General features: G+C 43.5%; 1 protein-coding gene and 1 non-coding gene across 2 annotated transcripts in view; both read right to left on the reverse strand.

The window, feature by feature from the left end:
- Positions 1-22,245, reverse strand: part of TTC39C (tetratricopeptide repeat domain 39C) — a 93,965-nt gene that overhangs the window by 34,964 nt on the left and 36,756 nt on the right. Inside the window, exons 2-6 of the mRNA XM_004579600.2 lie at positions 19,974-20,022; positions 18,220-18,348; positions 14,722-14,836; positions 9,610-9,964; positions 7,542-7,710 (exon numbers count right to left, since the gene is read on the reverse strand). Coding sequence (XP_004579657.1) covers positions 7,542-7,710; positions 9,610-9,964; positions 14,722-14,836; positions 18,220-18,348; positions 19,974-20,022 — 817 coding nt within the window. The remainder of the gene's footprint in view (positions 1-7,541; positions 7,711-9,609; positions 9,965-14,721; positions 14,837-18,219; positions 18,349-19,973; positions 20,023-22,245) is intronic.
- On the reverse strand, positions 188-350 carry LOC118758143 (U1 spliceosomal RNA). Its single transcript, XR_004995564.2, has one exon. It is a non-coding gene; the product is annotated as a U1 spliceosomal RNA (small nuclear RNA).

Here is a 22,245-nt window from a genome sequence, read left to right on the forward strand (position 1 = left end):
ACTGCGGGACTGCGGGACTGCGGGACTGGGGGACTGCGGGACTGCGGGACTGCGGGACTGCGGGACTGCGCAGAAGCTGCAACAGAAACATGAGTGAAACCAGAATCATGTTCTTCTGTTTTTTTCGATTTCTTTCTCTCTCTCTCTCTCTCTCTCTCTCTCTCTCTCTCTCTCTCTCTCTGGTTTTCATGGGAGAGTATGAGCACAGTCCCCTACTACCACAATTATGCAGTCAAGTTTCCCACCTTTGGGGAAGTCACGGGAGTCAGCACACTCGGGGTGCAATGGAGGAGCCTCACCCTGGGAAACCCTCCTGCTGGAGCACGGTATCTCCCCGGCCGGGCAAGTACAGAATCCTGTTGTCAACAACACTGATCTGCGAACTTCTCAGCTAAGATCACCTTCTAAGGAAAACCTACCTGAAGACATGTAGGCAGAACCAGAAATAAACAACAATAGTAAGGGTGATGGAGAACAACTAGCTGTGTCATGTAAATGGGAAGGCAGCAGGGAAGCCCCTCCATGAAGGAGAGCCTCCGGCTGGACTGACAAACACAATGATCTGCGGCTTCCCAGTCACCCCGATTCCACCTGTGCCCCCTCGCGCCCCACCAGAACCAATGGCTCCACTGGGCTGTGCTCTCCCCTGAATTCGTGGCTTTGTTTTGGATCTGAGTTCATCTTCCATGCACCTGCCACTGACTGTAAATGCCTACTGACTCTTCAAGATGAGCCCAATAACTCCTGCTCCTGGAGCCTAACCCAGCTGCGGGGTAGCTCCACAGGCAAGTCACATGACACTTCATATTCTGGTCAGCCTTGTTTTTCTAAGTCTCAAAGCACAGTCACACCTGCATTTACACCCACTGGCTGGTTTGGCATTTGAGGAACCAATCAGAGAACGGAAGATCTTTCTGTCTGTTTCTGACTTCCCCCCCAAAAAGTAACAGAAAAATTCAAATGTCTCTAAAAGCCAACATGACTATCCAAAATCAAAACCATAAAATTGAGAAAACACAAATAAATAACATAAAAGTAATACTAATGTTTAGAAAAAATATTTGTTTATTTTTATTGGAAAGGCAGCTTTAGAGAGAGAGAGAGAGAGAGAGAGAGAGAGAGAGAGAGAGAAAGAAGAGAGAAAGACTTACCGGTTCACTCCCCAAATGGCCACAATGGTCAGAGCTGAGCCAATCCATAGTCAGGAACCAGAAGCCTCTTTGGGGTCTTCCATATGTGCAGGGTCCCAAGGACTTGGGCCATCCTCTGCTGCTTTCCCAGGCCATAAGCAGGACACTAGATCTGAAGTGAAGCAGCCAGGACATGAATGGGTGTCCATATGGGCCACTGGCACTTGAAGTTGGAGGATTGATAATATATAAGTGGGGGTCAGCACTTTGGCACAGTGGATTAAGTCACTGCTTATGATAATGGAATCCCATATCAAAGTGCCACTTCAAGTCCTGCTTGCTGTTTCCAATCCAGCTTCCTGTAGATTTGCCTGGAAAGGCAGCAGCAGATAACCCAAGCGTTGGGCTCCTTTCAGCAATACGGAAGACCTGAACAAGGAGTTCCTGGGCTTGGCCTGGCCCACACTTGGCCGTCATGGTCATGAGGGAAATGAATCAGTGGATGGGGGTGCTTGTGCTTGCTCTCTCTCCCTTCCTCCCCTTCTCTCTGTTACTCTGCCTTTCAAATATATCTACTTTTAAAAAGCATTTAAAAATCATAAGTAGAAACAGAAAGGTGATAACAGAACTATAAATCATTATCAACATCTAAATTTAGAATATCTTCAGCACCTTAAAAGAAAACCTGTACCGCTTAGTCACTGTTCCATCTTGCCCGGAAGCAAGCAACAAGCTGTTCTCTGAAACTATTACCTTCGCCTATTCTCAAGATTTTGCATGAAAGGAATCACACAACACATAGTCAGAGACTGGATGTTTTGCTTAGCACATTTTCAAAGTTTTTCCAAGGTAGCACGAATCAGAAATGGCCTAAGAAACCATTGCCTAACCCAAAGGTTTAATGGTTTTAAACCTCACATTTAGGGATACAATCTATTATGAGTTATTTTTGGTATATAAGAATTCAACTTTTTTCTTCTGCATATTCAGTTGTCCTGGTACCCTCTGATGAAAAGATTATTCTTTGTCCATTTGTCTCAGTGCCCTTGTCAAAAATCTATTGATCATAACAATAAGAGTTTTTTTTTCAGACTTTCACTGATCTCTATATCTAATGCCAGCACAACACGCACTTTGGTCATTTTGTTTTAAGTTTTCATATTATGAAGTATGCATCTTCTCATACTGTAGCTTTTCAGGATCGCTTTAGATATTCTAGGCCCCTCAAGTAGAGATTCTGCTTGTGAATTTATGCCAGAAAATGCTAGTTATGATTTTGGTAAGGACTGCACTGAATCTGAGATTCAATTAGGGAAGGACTGCCAATCAAGTCTTCTGATCCTTGAACATGTTTCATCAATGATATTTTAAGAAGTATCTTTAGGGCTGGCCCAGTGGCTAAACCCTTGCCTTGTACATGCCAGGAGCCCATATGGGCACTGGTTTGGTCCCAGCTACTCCACTTCCCATCCTGCTTCCTGCTTGTGGCCTGGGAAAGCAGTGGATGATGGCTCAAAGCCTGGGATCCTGCACCAAAGTGGGAGACCTGGAAGAAGCTCCTGCTCCTGGCTTTGGATTGGCTCAGCTCCAGCTGTTGTGGCCACTTGGGGAGTAAACCAATGGATGAAGATCTTTCTTTCTCTCCTCTCCTCTCCTCTCCTCTCCTCTCCATAAACCTGTCTTTGCAATACAAATAATTAAATCCTTTGAAAATTATCTTTAAATTGTTTTAATTTGCATCATAACAGAAGTAAACAAATATAGAAATAAAACTGTGGGGTGGGATGTTGATGCTTATACCATGACCAAGACAGGCATGGCCATGCCCTGGCCCACTGTTTCTTTTTTTTTTTTTTTTTAAAGATTTTATTATTATTGGAAAGCCGGATATACAGAGAGGAGGAGAGACAGAGAGGAAGATCTTCCATCCGATGTTTCACTCCCCAAGTGAGCCGCAACGGGCCGGTACTACGCCGATCCGAAGCCAGGAACCTGGAACCTCTTCCGGGTCTCCCACGCGGGTGCAGGGTCCCAATGCATTGGGCCGTCCTCAACTGCTTTCCCAGGCCACAAGCAGGGAGCTGGATGGGAAGTGGAGCTGCTGGGATTAGAACCGGCGCCCACATGGGATCCCGGGGCTTTCAAGGCAAGGACTTTAGCCGCTAGGCCACGCCGCCGGGCCCATTGGCCCACTGTTTCTTGAGTGACATCTCTCACCATTTAACAAGAACTACAGAACTGTACAAAATTGTTGGCTTTCACCATGATCAATACAAGAGCTGCAGCCCAAGGAAACAACTCAGGAAAAAATATGATAAGGCATACATTGTATAACTTGCTATTCCAGGAAAACATTGGAAAACAACCACCACATATCCCAACATGAGGGAAATAGCAAATGATGAAGTAGTAGCATATCCTACTTTGAAATATTTATATACATATTTGTATAAACATATACGAGTTATTTACGAAATCTGCTAATACACACAAACATTAGATTTATAAACAAAATGCATAAAGTTTCCTGGGTGTATATTAAAGGTCAGAGAACAATTTGAGCTACAAAAGCCTAAACTTTAATTAGCACTGGGCTATTGTTTCTATGAAATCGCTTCACATCTGAAAATACTATGTATATGTCTTACAATGAAAGGATTTTCTTGAAGAATACAAAAGACATGCTGGGACCACCCGTTACATGCCATTCAGCAACTAATGCTGCTGAGAATGGGGTTAGCAATATTGCCATAAAGGACACTGAGATTAAGTGTTTGACCCCAACCATTGAACCTCGGCTGATGTAGGACAAGCAAAAGCTTATCCTCTTATGCACACTGAGTAAGCTTAGGGATATAAACCAGTATTGGCCTTCTACTTGCCATTACCCCAACAGCCTGTAAAGATAGGGTGAAAAGAACAGCAAATGTATTTTACTCACTAGCAAATGTGGGCTGCTAGGATGTTCTTGTTTCAGCCAACGGTCATTACAGCACACGATATGGATTCATCTCATTGAAGAATGAAGACAAAGATATCCCCCTTCTCCCCCCACACCAGATGAGATCCATCTCTCATTCTGTGCACTTCTGAGGATAAGTAGCAGGCCTACATTTTTTTCCTGGTGCCTGAAGTAATTAAGAGAATCACGCAGGTCTCAGCAAGAGAATATTACAATTAAGAGAGCTCCAGGGACTTCCTTCCTTCCCTGCATTGCCGCTTGCCCGAGCCTATAAATAACAACGTGACATCATGCTGACAAAAGCAGGCAGTTCAAATGCCAAGAGCCAGGGCTGCCTGCCCTGCGGCAGATGCTGAGGGACACTCTGCCAACATCCAAACAGTCCGTCCACGCTGGCCGCGGCCCTCCCAGACGCCCCCTGTCACTTGCAGTTCATGCACTAAGCTCTATTCTGAAAGAGGCACCTGCTGAGAGCTTCCCTGTGGACACGTACCCCACCCCTATCAAAGCCCTACTATTGAGAATCCTTTGATAGAGTGGCTTTCCAGACCCACTCCAACACAACGAATGATCATGTTTTGCATTTACTCAGTCTCTAATGGGAGAATGAATCACACACAATTAAAACCATGCAAAATTGTCAAATTGAGTTGTCTCATTTTTTTTTTTTTGATGGGTGGTGCTGGTGGTTATCAGCTTGTCCAAAACTAAGCATTGTCATTTTCAAATGAGAACATTCACTCAAAAAGACAAGCATAACAAAATGTAAATCCTGACTTTACACTTGTGTTTAACAGTTTTAAGTCAGAATCTACTTAATTGATTTAAAAAATTTATTAAGAAAATGTGAACAGGGATATAAAACTTGTGTGTATTTTTGCAGTACAGTATGACATTTTGTTACATGGAGACACTGTTTCCTATCCAAGCAGGACAGATACCTTTAACATCTCTTTATAGTGAAAGTGTTCCAAATCCTATCTTGCAGGTCTTTTAAACCAAGAAATAGTACACTATCTATGGTCCCCTGCTGTGTCACACAGCCCCAGTTCTTACTTCAATCTAACTATAAAAACCCAACTCAGCTCATTGTACTCATTAGTGCAGTGAAGGGAGAGAATTCCCACAAACGCCTAGTGCGTGTTCCTTATGGCTGGGCTGTACACAATTTCAAATTCTGTCCTCTCACCCTCCTGGCAGCAAATGTGTGCTGAACACTTCATGTAGAATCCTCATGTTCAAAGCGACTCCAAATGCATAACACCTGCCCTTTAAGAAACGCAAACCTAAGAGGGCAGTCACCCTGTACCCAACTTTCAGCTCAGAAATGAGCACTGAAGTAAGGAGGCTCAGGCGACTTCAGATTTCCCCTCACAGTGTTAAGTCACAGTGATACGGTGCACCAACTCAAGGGAGCAGCAAACCTTGAAGAGAGCCTAAACCCCTTTGCGGCTAGCAGGGCACTCACCCTGAGTCCCAGAGAAAAGAACTCTGCTGAATAGAGCTGATTGCGTGGGAGACTGATCAGTGCTACATTTTAAAGAGCAAGAGAGAAAAGGAAGAAATACTGCCAAAGACTCACACGCCTAAATGCAAAGGGAAAAAACAGTGTCAAAATAATGAGATAAAAAAATAACTTGGGATGTGGGCTTAAACAATTCAGAACCTATTAAGCCTTCTGTACTGTGCTCTAGCTATAAACTATTAGACTCTCTAAAGAATATTTTCCTTCTAACGGGGCTTATAGAATACAAGTCAGGAACTTGCTCTGTGGAGTCTGTAAGGCAAGGAGTTGCCTAGTGAAGGAAAAGAAATGACTGGGAGCAGTAACATAAACTCCACTGCAAACACCAACCACCCACACATCCACACACCCACCCAAATCCCTGGGCTTCTCAGAACCTCCTGAAAAGCCTTCAACAGCACTCAGGGGGTTCGCGCGACTGACACATCCCCAGCATGGGCACCGGCCAAGTAGAGCACAGAGTTCATACCTCCCACTGACTAACTGGAGCCCATTGATAAGAACACAGAGGATACCTCCAATACCACTGCTGCCTTCTTCCATCCATATAATTGTCTTTCTTTTTTTTAAAAAAGACCTCTTTATTTTGGGCCTAGCGCGGTGGCCTAGCAGCTAAAGTCCTCGCCTTGAACGCACCGGGATCCAATATGGGCGCCGGTTCTAATCCTGGTGGCCCTGCTTCCCATCCAGCTCCCTGCTTGTGACCTGGGAAAGCAGTGGAGGACGGCCCAAAGGCTTGGGACCCTGCACCTGCGTGGGAGACCTGGAGGAAGTTCCTGGCTCCTGGCTTTGGATAGGCACAGTACCGGCCATTGTGGTTGCTTGAGGAGTGAGTCATCAGACAGAAGATCTTCCTCTTTCTCTCCTCCTCTCTGTATATCTGACTTTGCAATAAAAATAGAGAAATCTTTAAAAAAAAGACTGCTTTATTTTTCTAGGAAAGGCAGGTTTACAGAGAGAAGAAGAGACAGAGAGATCTTCCATCTGCTGGTTCACTCCCCTAGTGGCCGCAATGGCCAGAGCTGAGCCCATCTGAAGTCAGGAGCCATAAGGCTTTTCTGGATCTTCCATATGGATACAGGGTAGCAAGACTCTGGACTTCCCTCTACTGCTTTCCCAGGCCACAGGTATGGAGCTGGATAGGAAGTGGAGCAGCTGGGCCACAAACTGGCAACCATAAGGGATCCCTGAGCGTGCAAGGTAAGGATTTAGCCATTGGGCCATTGCTATGGGCCCTCATAAATTTCTTAAAATGTCATTCTTCATGTCCCCTGGGAAGCAGAATGAAAAATAGGCATGTGCAGGAGGGAGAACCCTTATGCCCCTTGTTGAGTGAGCCTGAAAACTCTGGGATCCCTGCTTGTCTTTTTCTTTCTCTGGCAGATGACACCAGTACATCTAAGCCATTGAGGAGTGCTGAGGAGGAAATGGAACAGCACAAGTAGAGTTCTCAGCGGAGTGCTTCACCAAATAAAACACGAGACTACAATGGGATGCTACTGTCACCTCAAAGCCAATACTGTCCTGGCACTTGCAGCACTCACTTCCATAGAAATCAATTGCCCATCAAGATCAAAGCTTAGAAACAGACTGCTGGTAGCTTAGAGGGGAAACCCATTGTATTTTGTGTTCTGCAGCTGACAGATTTCATCATGCTCCTGTGCCTTAGGCTTCAAGCACACCGATTCGTCTGATTACCAACAAGACAACTCACCCCTGGTTCGCCCACATTCCCTGAACAGAAGGCAACTGACTAATAGGCAGGGTTCCTGGAAGAGTCTTCCCTAGCAATGATGCAATGAGAGGCATGAGAACAAACTGTTCCCAGGCCCTAGTACTTTCTGGCTCATGGTGATAGCAGTCCCCAGGCTAGAATCCGAGATTTGCTCAGGGAACAAACAAAAAGAGCAGGAAGGCACCGTACCTCCAGTCGCTGTATCCGTCCCTTGAAAAACATAAAGAGGGAAGAGTTTGGATAAGCAGCTTCTTTTTTGAGAAGAATCTCCTTAGCTTCATCCAGGCCGGCTTTGTTATCACTGCCATCCAAGGCAAAAAAAGGGCGGACTACAGTGTGGTACCAAAGCAGAGCTAATCTACAGGGGAGGAGAGAGACACAGAGCGCGTGATTTTTCTTACAGTTTCTGTTGTTTTCAAAAATCCCAGCATGTGCCCTTCCCAAACAGTCTTTCCGAAAAGCTTACCATGTGGTCTTGAAGGAAGTAAAATCAAGAGTACATTCACTGGTTGTAATTGTGTCTGCTTTGGGACACTGTAGCTGGAGCACGGGGCGTAAGGGGAGATGCCCACTCCCGCAGCTGGCTGGAGCCAGGTCACAGGCACATTGGCTTTCCCAAAATAGCAGCCTCCTTTGTCAATGCCCAGCTTAGAAACAGTCACCAGGACCTTGAATTTACTGTCCCCTCCTAATAAAAGCTTTAATTTGTGCTGAAGAAGAACCCTGCTTTCTCTTGAGTTCTACCAAGTTAAGGCGCAAGGCTCAGAATTCAAATTTAACCACAGAAACTAAAGTCACAAATTTTACTAAGTTAGATTAAAATAAGTGAGAGGAACAGATAAAAGGCCTTTCCTCTGGCCCTGGAGGATGCCAGTGTAGGAAACAAGCAAATAAGCAAGTCAGTTTCAAACACTGTACTGCAAAGCCACGACTTTCAAGGAAAAGAACACATTAAATCTAGGGCAATCGAACAGATTCATTGTAAACAGCTTTAACGAACAAATGAAAATGTTTAGCCAGCACACAGAATATTTTTCTGTAAATGTGTACTTGTGGTGTGCTCAGACATTCAGTGCTTTTGTGGAAATCACACAATTTCACATTCCTAATGACATTCACTCCTTTAAGCACCAACTGATATTAAGATGTAAGTTAGACAGGTGACCACGGGTGACAAGTCTGTGAACTCAGGTTAGTGAAGGACGATGGCTGGTGAAACGTCATTAGTCTGGGAAGGCATAAACGTCTTTCCAATGAAAAATTGACAATGCTAACCATGGCTTTAACAAGCACATTCTACACTAAGTAGAAATAGAGTTTGTTGAGAACATCTGTAACGGTAATTTTTCTGTAAAAATTCTTGTGGTGTCATGTCAAAAACAACTGACTTAGCAAAACTGCTCAAATGGAAAGTGGTAGATACTGGCCAGACTGGAAGAAAATTACATCATTTCAACTGATGTAGAAAGGGGTCGGTCCTTCCTCTGAGGGTCTTGTCCGAGTCCCCACGCTGCCTGGTTTCAACAGTTCTCACTTCAGTTTACTCTGAACAATGTACCATGACTCAGCTTAGTGGATGTGCATAAAACAGTCCAACTATATTGTGCTAGATTCCTGAGAAAAAAATTTTTAAATCATGAATCAAAGCTGAATCCCTCCAGTAAATGAGGGATCCTTACAAAGTTCATGGAAAATGCACATTATGAAAAAAAAATGTGCATGGATTTAAAATTGCTTGCACCACAATAAACTTAACTTTTACTTTCAGCTTTCTAAAAATCTTCTGAAGCACCACCTATTAGAAACCAACTGGCTAAATAGAATCGAGAAAAATCACCCAAAGTGGGGATTCTTCACAAGAATACAAAATTTAGGACCAGGGAAATGGCTTCTTAAATTTCTATGTCCTAAGACCCAAACTCAGGATCACAAGTCACGGTGATGCCTGTGGTCACGTGACAAGAACATCTCAAATTGCTTGAGGAGGAAAGACAATGCCAGTTGACCTGTTTAAAAGACAGAACTCAGGAGACTTGAGAACAGCGCCTTGTTCTCAGCTGCTTGCCTCACAGCTACCACCCCAGGACCTGACAGGATGACAAGAAGCAGTCATCAGGGTCGCATTCCAAGGACACCAAGTACCGCATGGTGTCAATCAACCACACATTTTACCTGAAGTTCCCTTTACATTCTGATTGTAGTTTACTTACTTTCAACACTACATTATCTACCAAAGCATTGCAATACAGCTACTCACGTAGCTAAAGGGGCCTTCATGTCCTTACTTTCGCTCGCATACATCAGTGAAGAAAGCCCCTGTAGGCGGTCTCCAGGAAAACCCAGCAGGTTGATGATTTTGAGCAGGTTTGGGGGCACCATGGATATGCAAAGGTGAAAAAGGCCATATCCAAAGCTCACAGCACCTTTCAGTCTGTTCAGAGATTCCTCAGACACCCCTTCAGCCACAATGTGATTATCATTTGCAGCGTCAGAAGTCAAGGGCTCTTCAGTTAGCTTCTTCTGGTGCAGCTCTTGGAGTGCATTGATGTCCAGATAACATTTATTGTAAATCTTCCAGGCTTTCCTAAGGATCCACCCACCTTTTATATAAGCTAGAAAGAGAGGGGGGCAAAAAGTATGAACACATAAGTATTCTTGATCAATTTTGTATCCAAATAATAAAGAATATTTAAAAAAACACAAGGATCGAGCAAAACTGTACAAACTATAAAAATTACTATGGATCAAGGCCCCCAATTTTCTTCATTGTGCTTATTTAAATCTCTCATTTGTTGTCGATCTTTCTTCTCTAGACCATATGACCACTGGTAAGAACCGTAAGATATTTTTTATTCATTGTTATATCAAGTCCCTTATTCAACAACTACAAAATAGCATTATGACTGTAACATATGCCAGAAGGAAGGGAGGGAGGAGAGAAAGATAGAAAGCGAGGGAGTAAAGGAGGAAAGAAGCGAGGTAGGGAAGGCTACAGAAATCCAACAGAAATCCTCAGGTGTTCTGAGACATCCTCTGAACTACTACCATCTTCAAAACTCTCTCACCTGCCTATTCTCTAAGAGTGAATTTTTGGTCTAGTTCATTGCTAACTCTGAACACAAGCCCCAAAACCAGCAAGCCAACAAACAAAAGGATGCACGTGGACTGTGTAAACAGATCACAGTATTTACTGCTGAGAGATGTCATTCCCCCTTAACTGCCAAATCAGGAAGAAGATAGCTCTTAGTTCTATTCCACGAAGCCAAAGATCCATTTCAAAATCAGGGAAAAATGAAAGAAGGAAGAAATTAGGATCTAAAGTTTTGAGAAACAAGAGAGTACAATATTTTTTTTTAATGAAAGAAAAACTGTACAGGAATCCCAAAGATGTGACTCAGTCATTGATTATCTTTCTATTACTTGCCTTGGGCTGTGTTTGGCATTTAAAGCACACAAAAAACTAAAGAACATAATCCCAGCCCTCCAAATGCCCACGGTACAATTAGAAAAGAAAAATAAATACAAGCATGCAGCCTAAGACAAAATTTACATTTAAATGCTGCAATGCATCACAACAGAAAAAGCTAAAGCAAACTGTTCTCTTTGCCTTTTGTCACTTAATTGCTTTCTTTGTAACAAGCATATCAATGAACTAGAAGGTACAAAAGAAAGACTGTAGGTTTTGGCAGAAAACTTTACTTCCTTCTACCCCCAATCCTAACTGGACATCTGATAGATTTGTGAGTCTAGCATCTCACATAGGTGCTGCTTCTAGTCCTGGCTGCTCCACTTCCCATCCAGCTCCCTGTTTCTGGCCTTGGAAAGCAGAGGATGGCTCAAGTCCTTGGGCCCCTGATTTCATATGGGAGACTGAGAAGAAGCTTCTGGCTCCCAGCTTCAGATCAGCTCAGGCCTGGCAACTGTGGCCATTTGGGGAATGAGCCAAATGGGAGATCTTTCTGTCTCTCCTTCTCTTTGTTACCTTTCCTTTCAAATAAAAATCAAATTTAAAAAATCATAAAAACAATTTCAATCAGACTCATGACCAGCCAGAGCCCAGGTCCATATGTGTGCATGCCCCGAGCTGTCCCCAGCCCCCACATTCCTTGCCACACTGCTCTGAGGTTATGATGGAGCACCTGAATAAAGGTGCCCGAGAAGGAGGTAATTCCCTCCGCTCCCAAAAAATCCATCTGGATGTTTTCTAAGAAATGGACTCCAATAATGAGATAATGCATTTTTTTTTGTGGGGCAATAAACAGGGGAATGTAGCAGGTATTTGATCTAGCAGGTAAATATCAGCTAAGTGACCTGTGTCCCCTGCTGGTGCGATTGGGTTCCATTCAGCTCCTGACTCCCGTTTCCTGCTAATGGGGAGCCTGAGAGGCAATGGTGTTGGCTCAGGTAACTGGGATCCTGCCACCCACCTGCAAAGGCCTGGCCTGAGTTCCAGGCTCCCAACGTTGCCCTCAGCCCAGCCCTGCTCACTGTGGGTATCTGGAGAATTTACCAGTAGATGGGAGCACATGCTCTCTGTGGTCATATGAGTGCTCGCTCTCTCTCTTAAATAAATTAAAAAGAAAACCAAACTGGTAGGTGTCACAAAGGCAAATAAAGCACTCAGATTATGATTATTCATTTGAAAAAAATCCTAAAGTAACTGACAACTACACATATTTATTAGAACCTGAGACGATCATGCCTGTGAGATTTTCACTTAATTATAAATATCACACTCAATAAATTATAAGGCTTTAGGAAGAACTTAGAATGCTGCAAACATTTATGACAAATGGAATAAATAATTCATATCCAAGTGTTAGAATAAAGGTCGTGAAGGCAGTTTATGAAAGACACAGTTTAGTGATAAAATGCAAGAAACTGATTCAAGCTCCCTTATGAACATCCAAAAAAAAAATACAGAAAAGAACATAAGTGTTCAGGAACACTTGGTTAAATAAATCATGGCACATCCATAAGACATTAATATACTATTATTTAAAATTTTATTTTTAAAAGTGAGTCACAGGGACAATATTCAAAATACAATCTAGGAGCGGAAATAAGACACAAAGCTCTTGTAGGTTAATCTTGTAAAAAAAAAAAACGCAGAGGGCCCAGTGTGGTAGCATGGTGGCTGATATCCTTGCCTTGCATACACCGGGATCCCATATGGTCACCGGTTCTTATTCCAGTGCCCGCTTCCCATCCAGCTCCCTGCTTGTGGCCTGGGAAAGCAGTTGAGAACGAACCAAAGCCTTGGGACACTGCACCTGCGTGGGAAACCCAGAGGAGACTCAGAACTCCTGGCTTTGGACCAGCTCAGCTCTGGCTGTTGCGGCCACCTGGGGAGTGAGTCAGCAGACAGAAGATCCTTACTCTCTGCCTCTCCTCCTCTCTGTACATCAAACCTTCCAATAAAAATAAATCTTTTAAAAATGCAAGGAGAAAAACAGACTACTAACATTAATAAGTGATTTTCTCCCCGGAATGAAATTAAAGATGACTTACTTTGTTTTATTCTTTGTGATCTCTTGAAAATTTTCCATGCTAATATTTAGTCATTTTATCAGCAGAATAATTTTTAAAAATCAGTAATCTGATCTGATTGCTCTTAAGTTCATGGGGATGGGAGGACAGCCTGTGTTTGTTCACTGAACACAGTGCTTAGCATATAATGTACACTGCGTATTACATGTCAGGAACGCAAGAGTCAATGAACAAATGGAGATAGAGTCATTCATTTTTAAAATTTTGGCTTACTTTTGCACTTACACATTTTACATTTTGCCTTGCATTTAGTTTTTTATTTTAAAGATACATTTACCGATTTATTTCATAGCAGAGAGAGTGGGAAAAAATATGCAAAGGGCTTCCATCCGCTGGTTTGCTCCCCAAATGGCTACACAGGCCGGGGCTGGGCCAGACATGAGCTGGGAGCTTGGAACTTCATCTGGGTCTCCCATGTGGGTGGCAGCAGCCCCAGCACTTGGGCCATTCTCACCGCCTTCTCAAGGGCATCAGCAGGAAGCTGGATCGGAAGCACAGCAGGCAGGACTTAAACCAGCACTCTGATCCAGGATGCCAGGGTTGGAAGCAGCAGCTTATAGCCTGCTGCACCACAATGCCAGTCCCTGCATTTACTTTATCCTTCTCTCTCAACAAATGAGGAAAAGGAGATACAAGAAATCAGAAAGAATCCACAGCTCCAGAGTTAACCTGTGATAAGCCCTGCCACTGCAGTGGGGATCTTCCTGCGGTTTGCAGACACCGTGAGCTTCCCCAGAGTAAGCACGGTGTGGAGAGGGTGCTAAGAAGAATGAAGAGGGGAGAAAAGAATTGCACCAAAGAAAAATGGTGGAAGTGCACCGCAGAACAAATAGAATAGGATAAGTTCAAGTGGAGGTCAAAATAAAAGTGGAATTCTACTTCCGACTTGAGTCAAATAGGACCAGAGAGCTCCCCAAATGAAATAGAGACAAAAGGAAAGAAAGAGGAGAGGAAGAAATGAAAAAAAAAAGCAAAGAAGAGAGGAAGAGAAAGATTGAGGCAGAGCTGACAGAGGAGAGAGACAAACTAGCTTCTAGCAATCCAGATGCTGCCGGTTTAGCAGGAATGCCGCCTTCTGCATTTTAGGTTTGGAAGAAAATTCTTCCTGACTGAGCTTTAGCTGATTTCTGTTGTGAACTTTCATCTTTTCTGAGTAAATCCTATCCACTCCAGGTGCAGGCTCCTGCTGTGGCTGCAGAGAAATGCCTAGTCATCTAAGCAAGAATCAGGCCCAGCTACACCCAGTCCCACTTGGCACAGGCTGTCAGAGATGCATTCAGTGAAAACCTACAATACTATGGTAGACAAATTTAGGAGCTAATTTATGTTCCTCGCCCAAGGTTGGCAAAATTCAGGTCATTTAATTACATTGGGGATCTTCAATGATTTTGAATGATTTTCTAATATTTTTGAAACCACTGAAGATGCCCAGGCCTTCAGTGACAATTTCCTGAAAAACTTAAACTAAACCCATCATATTTTAGCTGAAAGGCTATGATCGCAACCTGATTCCCACAGAGCCCAAGGACATCAGGAATCTACACATCCACGCCTAGGAAAGGCACCAGTAATCTCTCTAAGGATGACAGCATTATGTGGCAACAAGAGGAAGAAATATAAACAGCGGAACTAAAGCCACTCCACGAAACACACATTAAGCACTTGTGGTTTCAATTTCTAAAGTAATAAATCAATATCCCCCTCCAGAAAGGCGCCACATGTTTTCAAAGACTGACATCTAGGGCGTTCTAAAGCAAAATTATTAGTGCACTTGTGTGTATTAAGCAACAAAGCCTTGGAAAGCAATCCTATGGCATACCTGACAATTCTTGTTTTACAAATGAAAGCACGGCCAGGTACACCTGACAGTCAGCTATGATGATTTGCCTCTGAAGCCGATCGACCATCGAGGGGGCGGATTTCCGGACATCAACCTATTTGGTGAAAAGAAAGCACACACTCATAAACCCTGACAGCTATTGTTCTCTTATACAAAATAACTGCACCTAGGAATTGTGAAACGTGATAGTCACTTAAGCCAAGACCAAATTGCTGCTATGCCTTGGTAATTGTATCTCTCTACTCCCACGGTTAGCTGTGTTTTGTTAACGAGCCCATATGATGCAGAAGAGCATGCTAACTCCAGCAAAAAGATTTATGGAGAACATGAAAATCAACGCAAAACTTTAGAGGTTCACCTTAAAAAAAGAAGTTAAATTTTATTCAAAACTGAAAACCCACCTTATTCCTTGAAAAGTCATTTAACAACCAGTAATCTTTCGGTAGGACTAATAGAAGTGTACAAGCAAATGAGATGGGAGGGAAAGAAATTGACAACATTTCTGTTGAGGAAATCAGCTTTGAATGTGGTGTATACACCGTATGGAGCACCACTCAGTTGCTTAAAAAAAAAAAAAAGGAAATCCTGTCTTTTGCAGCAAAATGAATGCAACTGGCAACAACTCCATTTAGTGAAACAAGCCATTCCCCAAAAGAGAAACAGTATTTGCTTTCTCTGATAATGCAGCAGTGAATACAAAATTTAAAAACCAAGTAAGAATGGAATGGTCACTTTGGGATAGGACTGTCAATTTACCCCATACCTATACGCCAGTGGAATTATGGTCTTCCTACTTTTTACTTAATATCATTAGTGGAAAACTAAGCCTGTGAATACAGAGTGGGTTAAAACTGCCTCTGCAAACACTATTGGTGAGAGGTAAGGGAGGTGGGATGAGGAGCAACAGCGGGGGGTGAGGAAAGTGTGCCCATCTTCTTGGAACTGTATCTATGGAAGGCACAAAATTCTTATAAAGCAAGAATTTAAAAAAACAGTTTTGAATAAATCACAAGTCATACTTAAAATTACTTAAAATTTAACCTGTGCAAATAAAGTAAAAGGTCAAGTCACTTTTTGTTTGCTTTTTAAAATTCTGAAATGTATTTATAATAGCAAAAAAAAATTCAATAGCAAAGTCTTTGCCTATAGGGAATTGATTATATATAAGTCATAGTGAAACCATGCAATGAAATTCTAAATAGTTATTAAGTAGCTGACACAGTGACATGTCTATCACACAATGCTGAGTACAAGGGAGGTCAATCCACTTTCTACATAAAATACCACACCACAATATCACACTCTGAATTCTTAACACTAAGTGAACTTGAATGAAATCAGCTAAATAGCTTTCAAATGCTTTTCCAATGAGTTAGGAAGGATAGAATTTGTCCCTATATAGGCATACACACAAATCTACAGGTACAACATGCATGACACAGAATAATTTGCTTCCTTTAATTCTAGATTTTAGCATAAACCATCATGGTCACTATTCTTCCTACCACCAGCACACCTTACCCATACTTCTGTTTCTTTCTTTTTTTAATATTTATTTTATTATTTTTTTATTGGAAAGTCAGATATACAGAGAGGAGAAGAGACAGAGAGGAAGATCTTCCATCAAATGGTTCACTCCCTAAGTGGCTGGAATGGCTAGAGCTGCGCCAATCCGAGGCCAGGAGCCCAGCGCCTCTTCCAGGCTTCCCATGTGAGTGCAGAGTCCCAAGGCTTTGGGCCATCCTAGACTGCTTTCCCAGGCCACAAGCAGGGAGCTGGACGGGAAGTGGGGCCTCCAGGATTAGAACCAGCGCCCATACGGGATCCTGGTGTGTTCAAGGTGAGGACTTAAGCTGCTATGCTACCACTCCAGGCCCCATGCTTCTGCTTCTAATAACAGTTTCTACACAGGTTGACAGAAGGGCTAATGAGATCCTGTCTTTGTATTAGAAAATACTTTTCAAATAGTAGGGACCCATTACTGATGTTAATCATTAACATCTGTGCTAGGCATGGTAGTCAACATTGAGGTTACAGATGTAAACAAGCTCACAGTCTGAGTGCTTTGTGGGGTAAAGTATAAAGAATGAGGGAGCCTGTAGGAGACATACTCATCAGGACCTGGAGCCCTGGGCAGGAGTCCTTGGGGAAAATGACATTCAGGAAGAACAAAAGAACAAGTAGGAACCACATCAAGGAGAAGGAAAACAGGAAAGTTCCAAGCCACCCACGCCAAAGGTTTAGGCTTCATGGCAGTAACAATGGCTAGTGGAGGTGGGGAACTGAAAACCACAAGAGTGCAATTATTTGCATTTTGATGCTGTGGTATAGAGAACAAATTAGAAAATGATGAGACGGGCCAGAAACATCCATCTGTCTCCAACAAAAGGGATGGTGGCTGGCATAGAAGAGATGGCATGAGGGTGGAGGGAAGTTGAGGAACTCAAGGAAGAGCCTCATAGGACTTGGTCTCTGAGTTGGAGAGGGTGGAAGCAAGGAAAGCACTGGGACTTTTACAGCATCAGAGCACAGCATACATGGCCCATCAGTGGACATGACAAGCTAGAGCAGAGGGGAGGCCATCTTCTATGTTTGTGCATAGGGGGCTGGCATGCAGGAAGTTTCAAAGAAAGGGCAGCTCCAGGGTTGGAACCATCAGACTGGCTTCTCTGTTACACATGTGACACTGGAGCTCCCTCGGCACTCCAGGAACGATAAGAGCAGGAGCATGGCTTGTCACAAAGTGGACCTTCTGTTCAGAAAGGTGAAGGCAAAACCAGGGGTGCGGATTACAACACCATTGTGACTTGTAACTAAAAACATGTGAGGCCTGGGGAACACAGCTGAACTCCAGAAGCCTGCCAAAAATGCAACGGTTTTAGTGCTCACTGACAACTACCACTGCATCATTTTTGAATGATATATATGATAGTCTCCTAGTAACAGCCTTACCAAGGACCCTTTATTAAATCAGATCATTCTTTAAAAAACCACTTTTAAAGTTTATTTTTATTTATTTGAAATGCAGAGAGACAGAGAGATACAGAAATCCTTCATCTGGTGGTGCATGTACCAGCGAGGAACGGGCCAGGCCAAGGACAAATGTCAATCAAGGTCTCCCACATGTGTGGCAGGGACCCACATTCTTGAGTCATCTGTCACCTGCTGCCTACCAAGGTGCGCATGAGCAGGAAGCTGTGATCAGAAGGAGACCTGAACTTGAACCCAGGCACCCTGATATGGGATGCAGGTTTCTTGAGCAGTGTCCTAATCATTCTGCCGGATGCCCACGTCATCAAGGAGCATAATTCTGACAGCCAAAGAACTCTGAATGGCTTCGGTGACTTACAGAAGATTCTAATGCTTTACTAGACATTTTATACAACCAACAACCATGGCAACCGTGTAGTATTTAGTCAGTGCGTGATATCCTCAATCTGTGGCACACAGGCCACACCTTCACGCTGAAGGACTTACATTCTTTTTAATTTTATTCTTGATGGTTTCAATCACTCCAGCCTCTTCACTTTCACACAGCTTTTCCGTAGTTTTTAAGTCATCACACGCCAACTGCATTTTTTCTTCCTCAAATGTCATCATGGCATTCTTCCAAGAAATAAAGCAAGCATGAATGAGTCACTCCGTGTCTAAACTTTCAGACCAATTCATTACAACAAAATCCCAAACTAGGAAAACACATCATTGGTTCCAAGTGAAGGCTCAAAGCATTGCAGCACACCCTGTGCACTCACAGATACACAACCCCAGCATGACGTCAGAACATAGTTCTATTACTCCAGCACCAGAAAACAGATGCTGAGGTCCTTGCACTTCTTGTTGTTGTTCATAAAAACAGTCATCTGACTTTGTAATAAAAATTTAAATAAATAAAGAAAGAAAGAAAAAAGAAAATCACTAGGGACAGCAGTTGCAGCAGGTGGACTTACGAGGGATTCATTTTGGACTGTCTCTGGTCAAAGCGCTTACTGACAGCCCACCTCTAGGTACGGAATTCACATGAACTGTAATCGGCCCCACTGAAGAGGGGTGGGGGCAATCGACTAAAAGTCTGCCCAACCACCATGCCAAGTGGGCTCCCTAGGAAGAGGCGGAGCAGCTGCAGGATGTCTGGCTGCTGGAAGGACCCTAGCGAACTCTGGCTCTCCACTCCATGTTCATTCTGCCAGTGCCACCCAGCTATTCTAAGCCCCCTGCTTTCCCCTTCCAGTCAAATCAGGCCTTGGTCACCTCTACCCAAGCCTTGTGGTTGCACTCTGCTTCCTGACCGTCTTCTCAAGCTGCTGGGAGCTGCTCCCTGCCATGACCCTGTTCACCCCTTTCCTACCCCCACAGCCGGGCTTGGCCAAGAGCCTGGCTCCTCCGCCCCTTGCAGCCTGTGTAGTCACTTGGGTACTAGTGTCTATCATGATCCTTGAGGTGAGGAGCTATATATCTTTACAAAGAGTATGGTCCCAAGAAGGCATACTCACTGGTGCCACAGGAGTTAAATGGCTGGAATGAAGCCCCCTCTCGTGGCAAGCAGGTCTGTGCCTGTGGTGGGCCACCAGCTAGCTGGGCACCACTTGCTAACTCACTGATATTTTTCCCAGACTCAAAACTAAATGTTTTCTCTCTCTGAGCCTCTACTCAAGCACAACATACCCCTCCCCTGCCCCAGTTCTACATGATCGGAGCCTTAAACTACATGTTTGACAACTCTTTGCATGACCGGTGTTTCTGTAAAACAAAAACAGCCAATTTTCTTCATTGTCCCATTTTCTTGAAAATCGTTACTGCAATGTGTTCCCTTGATTCTCCAGTGTCAGTATTTGGAAATGCGGTGCTAACTAACAAAGAGCCTCCACTCAGTGACCCCGGCTTCCTCAAAGTCCGTATGGACGTGATAACTTCAGAGCAAGCCTTTGTGACCCAAATTCAGATCACTTCTCCTTCTAATGCAGTTTTAATTTCTGAGGTTCTTTCATTTGATCCCCAAATCAACTTTGGTTGGGAAAATAGAATATTGTAGAAGTAAGATAAAAGCATTTTAATTTTAAAGTTAGGGAAGAGAGGCTATCTGCTAGGCACTGGTTACTAGGAGAAATATCGGTCAGTTTTAAGCCCTAAAAGATTTTCTCCCACTGAAAACCTATGGTGGTGATAGCCACTAGCAGATGTTACTTTATAAATTCATTTGCTTCATGCCAATAGCTCTTCCAATATCAACTTACCAAAAAACTGACAAAGCTGGCTCCAAAACTCATTAATGGGCTATGATTTCTGTGAAGAAAAGAGAACAAAATTATTTTTCTCATAACCTTTGGTGTTTCAAAAACATGGGATATATCAGGATCATGATATAACCCTACTAATTAGACACAAGTTAAGGTCATTAGTAAATTAAATGCCCATCGTCCCCCGGTTAAAGAGGCAAGAAGGCTCGTGGCTCTGGCTGCTGGGACCGAATCTGTCCCTGCTGCTTCCAAGTAAGGTGTACCACAGCATCAAATTACAGCAGTGACTGTCTTACACAGACTCTGAAATTGCAGCTGTTCAAGAGTTGACTCAGAAAATACAAAGATGGTAAAGATAAAGTGACATTTGCAAAAACCTGACCAGAGATTATATCATGCATGTTTAAAATGCAAAAGTTGTTCACAAGTTTCTACTTATAAATTCAGCATTATTTCTAGAGAATACCAAAGGGTCTCAGCCCTGAACCAGACTCCCTGCCTCACTGCTCCATTCAGGAACATTTAATACGGCTCCAGAACAGCTGTTCTCGACCGCTTTCCCAGGACATAAGCAGGGAGCTGGATGGGAGGTGGGGCCGATGGGAGACGAACCGGTGCCCATATGGGATGCTGGCACGGTGAGAGGCTTAGCCTCCTATGCCACTGGGCAGCCCTGTGGTCATTATTTTACAAAGCTATTTAGATAACCAATTCTCTATTAGAAATAAAATGTGTGACCAAAGTGATTGTGTGTGTGCACGAGTGCACACAGGCTAGGAGATGCACAACCGTATGAGATGCATGCCTACACATGTACCTGAGGAAGACCTTGTACATTCATTTTTACACACAAGGCCAAATATAAATATAACCTGAGGATTAGTTGCTGAAGGTAGCATTACTTAACCAAAAGGCCTATATATCCAGTGTGTGTGTGGTGGGGAATATATCTAGAAATCCATCTCTGGACTTTTAATTTTAGTAACCATTTGTTTTTCACCTATTTGTCATCTACCCATATTATGCAGTAAATACAAGCTGATTTATTTCATTTGCTAGGATACTTAAACCTATAACAAATATAGGAGGACCAGTATTGTGGCACAGTGGATTTTGATGCCAACTGCAATGCTGGCAACCCATATGGGCACCAGTTAAAGTCCCAGTTGCTCCATTTCCCATCCAGCTGCCTGTGGATGTGCCTGGGAAGGTCGTGGAAGCTGGCCCAAGGGTTTGGACTCCTGCTACGCACGTGAGAGACCCAAATGGAGTTCCAGGTTCCTGGCTTACGCCTGGCCTAGCACTAGCAATTGTGGCCATTTGGGAAGTGAACCAGCAGTTGGATGATCTCTTGCTTTTTGTTTGTAACCCTACCTTTCAAATAAAATAATTAATCTTAAAAAAAAAAAAATGAAATGGGAACATCAACTCACACCACAGACCCAGCTCCAATAGGGCACTGCTGTGAAGCCCCTGTTCTCCCTACGCCCTGTCCGGCATGGATGCTAGCTATCCTTGCTGCAGAGTAGTCCCAACCATACAGTGCCCTCCCATACCCACTTCTATGTATCCCCTGTGCCTTCCACACTCAGGCTTCCAACTCAAAGAGGAAACGGTAGCTGGAGGAAGGATCAAGAACTCTGTCTTTCAGGAACAGACGTGCTTCGGGGTAGACTTCCTCGCTTTCCTTGCTGACGTGATAACCCCTGTGTTATTTAAGAAACGAAAGCAGCTGGAAATGAAGGCCTGGCATTATTGCATTTGTGCTGGTTCTTGACAAACATAATGTTTGTGAGAGCCATGGCAATGAATGGTTCATGGTGCCTGGCCCAGCCCTTAAGACTTCACATGCCCTCTAAACACTAGGTTGGAAAATAAATGGAAACCTGGCTCATTAGAACAGTTTCCCTCCTTGGCTGTAACCTCTACAGCATTTGGGAGCATCAGCCCCGCAGACTGCTCATGGAACAGGTGCCAAACAGGTGCTACACAGCACTAGAAGATTTCACTGGAATGAGATTCGCTCAGTTAATGCACTTGGCGTTTTAGTTCAACATACTTCAAGTGATCTTCAGTGTAGTGGCTTCATCTTTACTAGTTTGGAACCACATGTGTCTATGTAAGTTGCAATCACTTGGGAGAGGTGGAAAAGTTTTCATAAAAGCACATGGGTCATTACTACAAGACCAGTCCACCTAGGGGAGAAAAGGAAAGAGGCTCCCAACCCACATCAAGACTGTTCAGGTCAAGAGCCGGCTCAAGAGGGTAT

The sequence above is a fragment of the Ochotona princeps genome, chromosome 18 (assembly GCF_030435755.1).
Source record: "Ochotona princeps isolate mOchPri1 chromosome 18, mOchPri1.hap1, whole genome shotgun sequence".
Lineage (NCBI taxonomy): Eukaryota > Metazoa > Chordata > Mammalia > Lagomorpha > Ochotonidae > Ochotona > Ochotona princeps.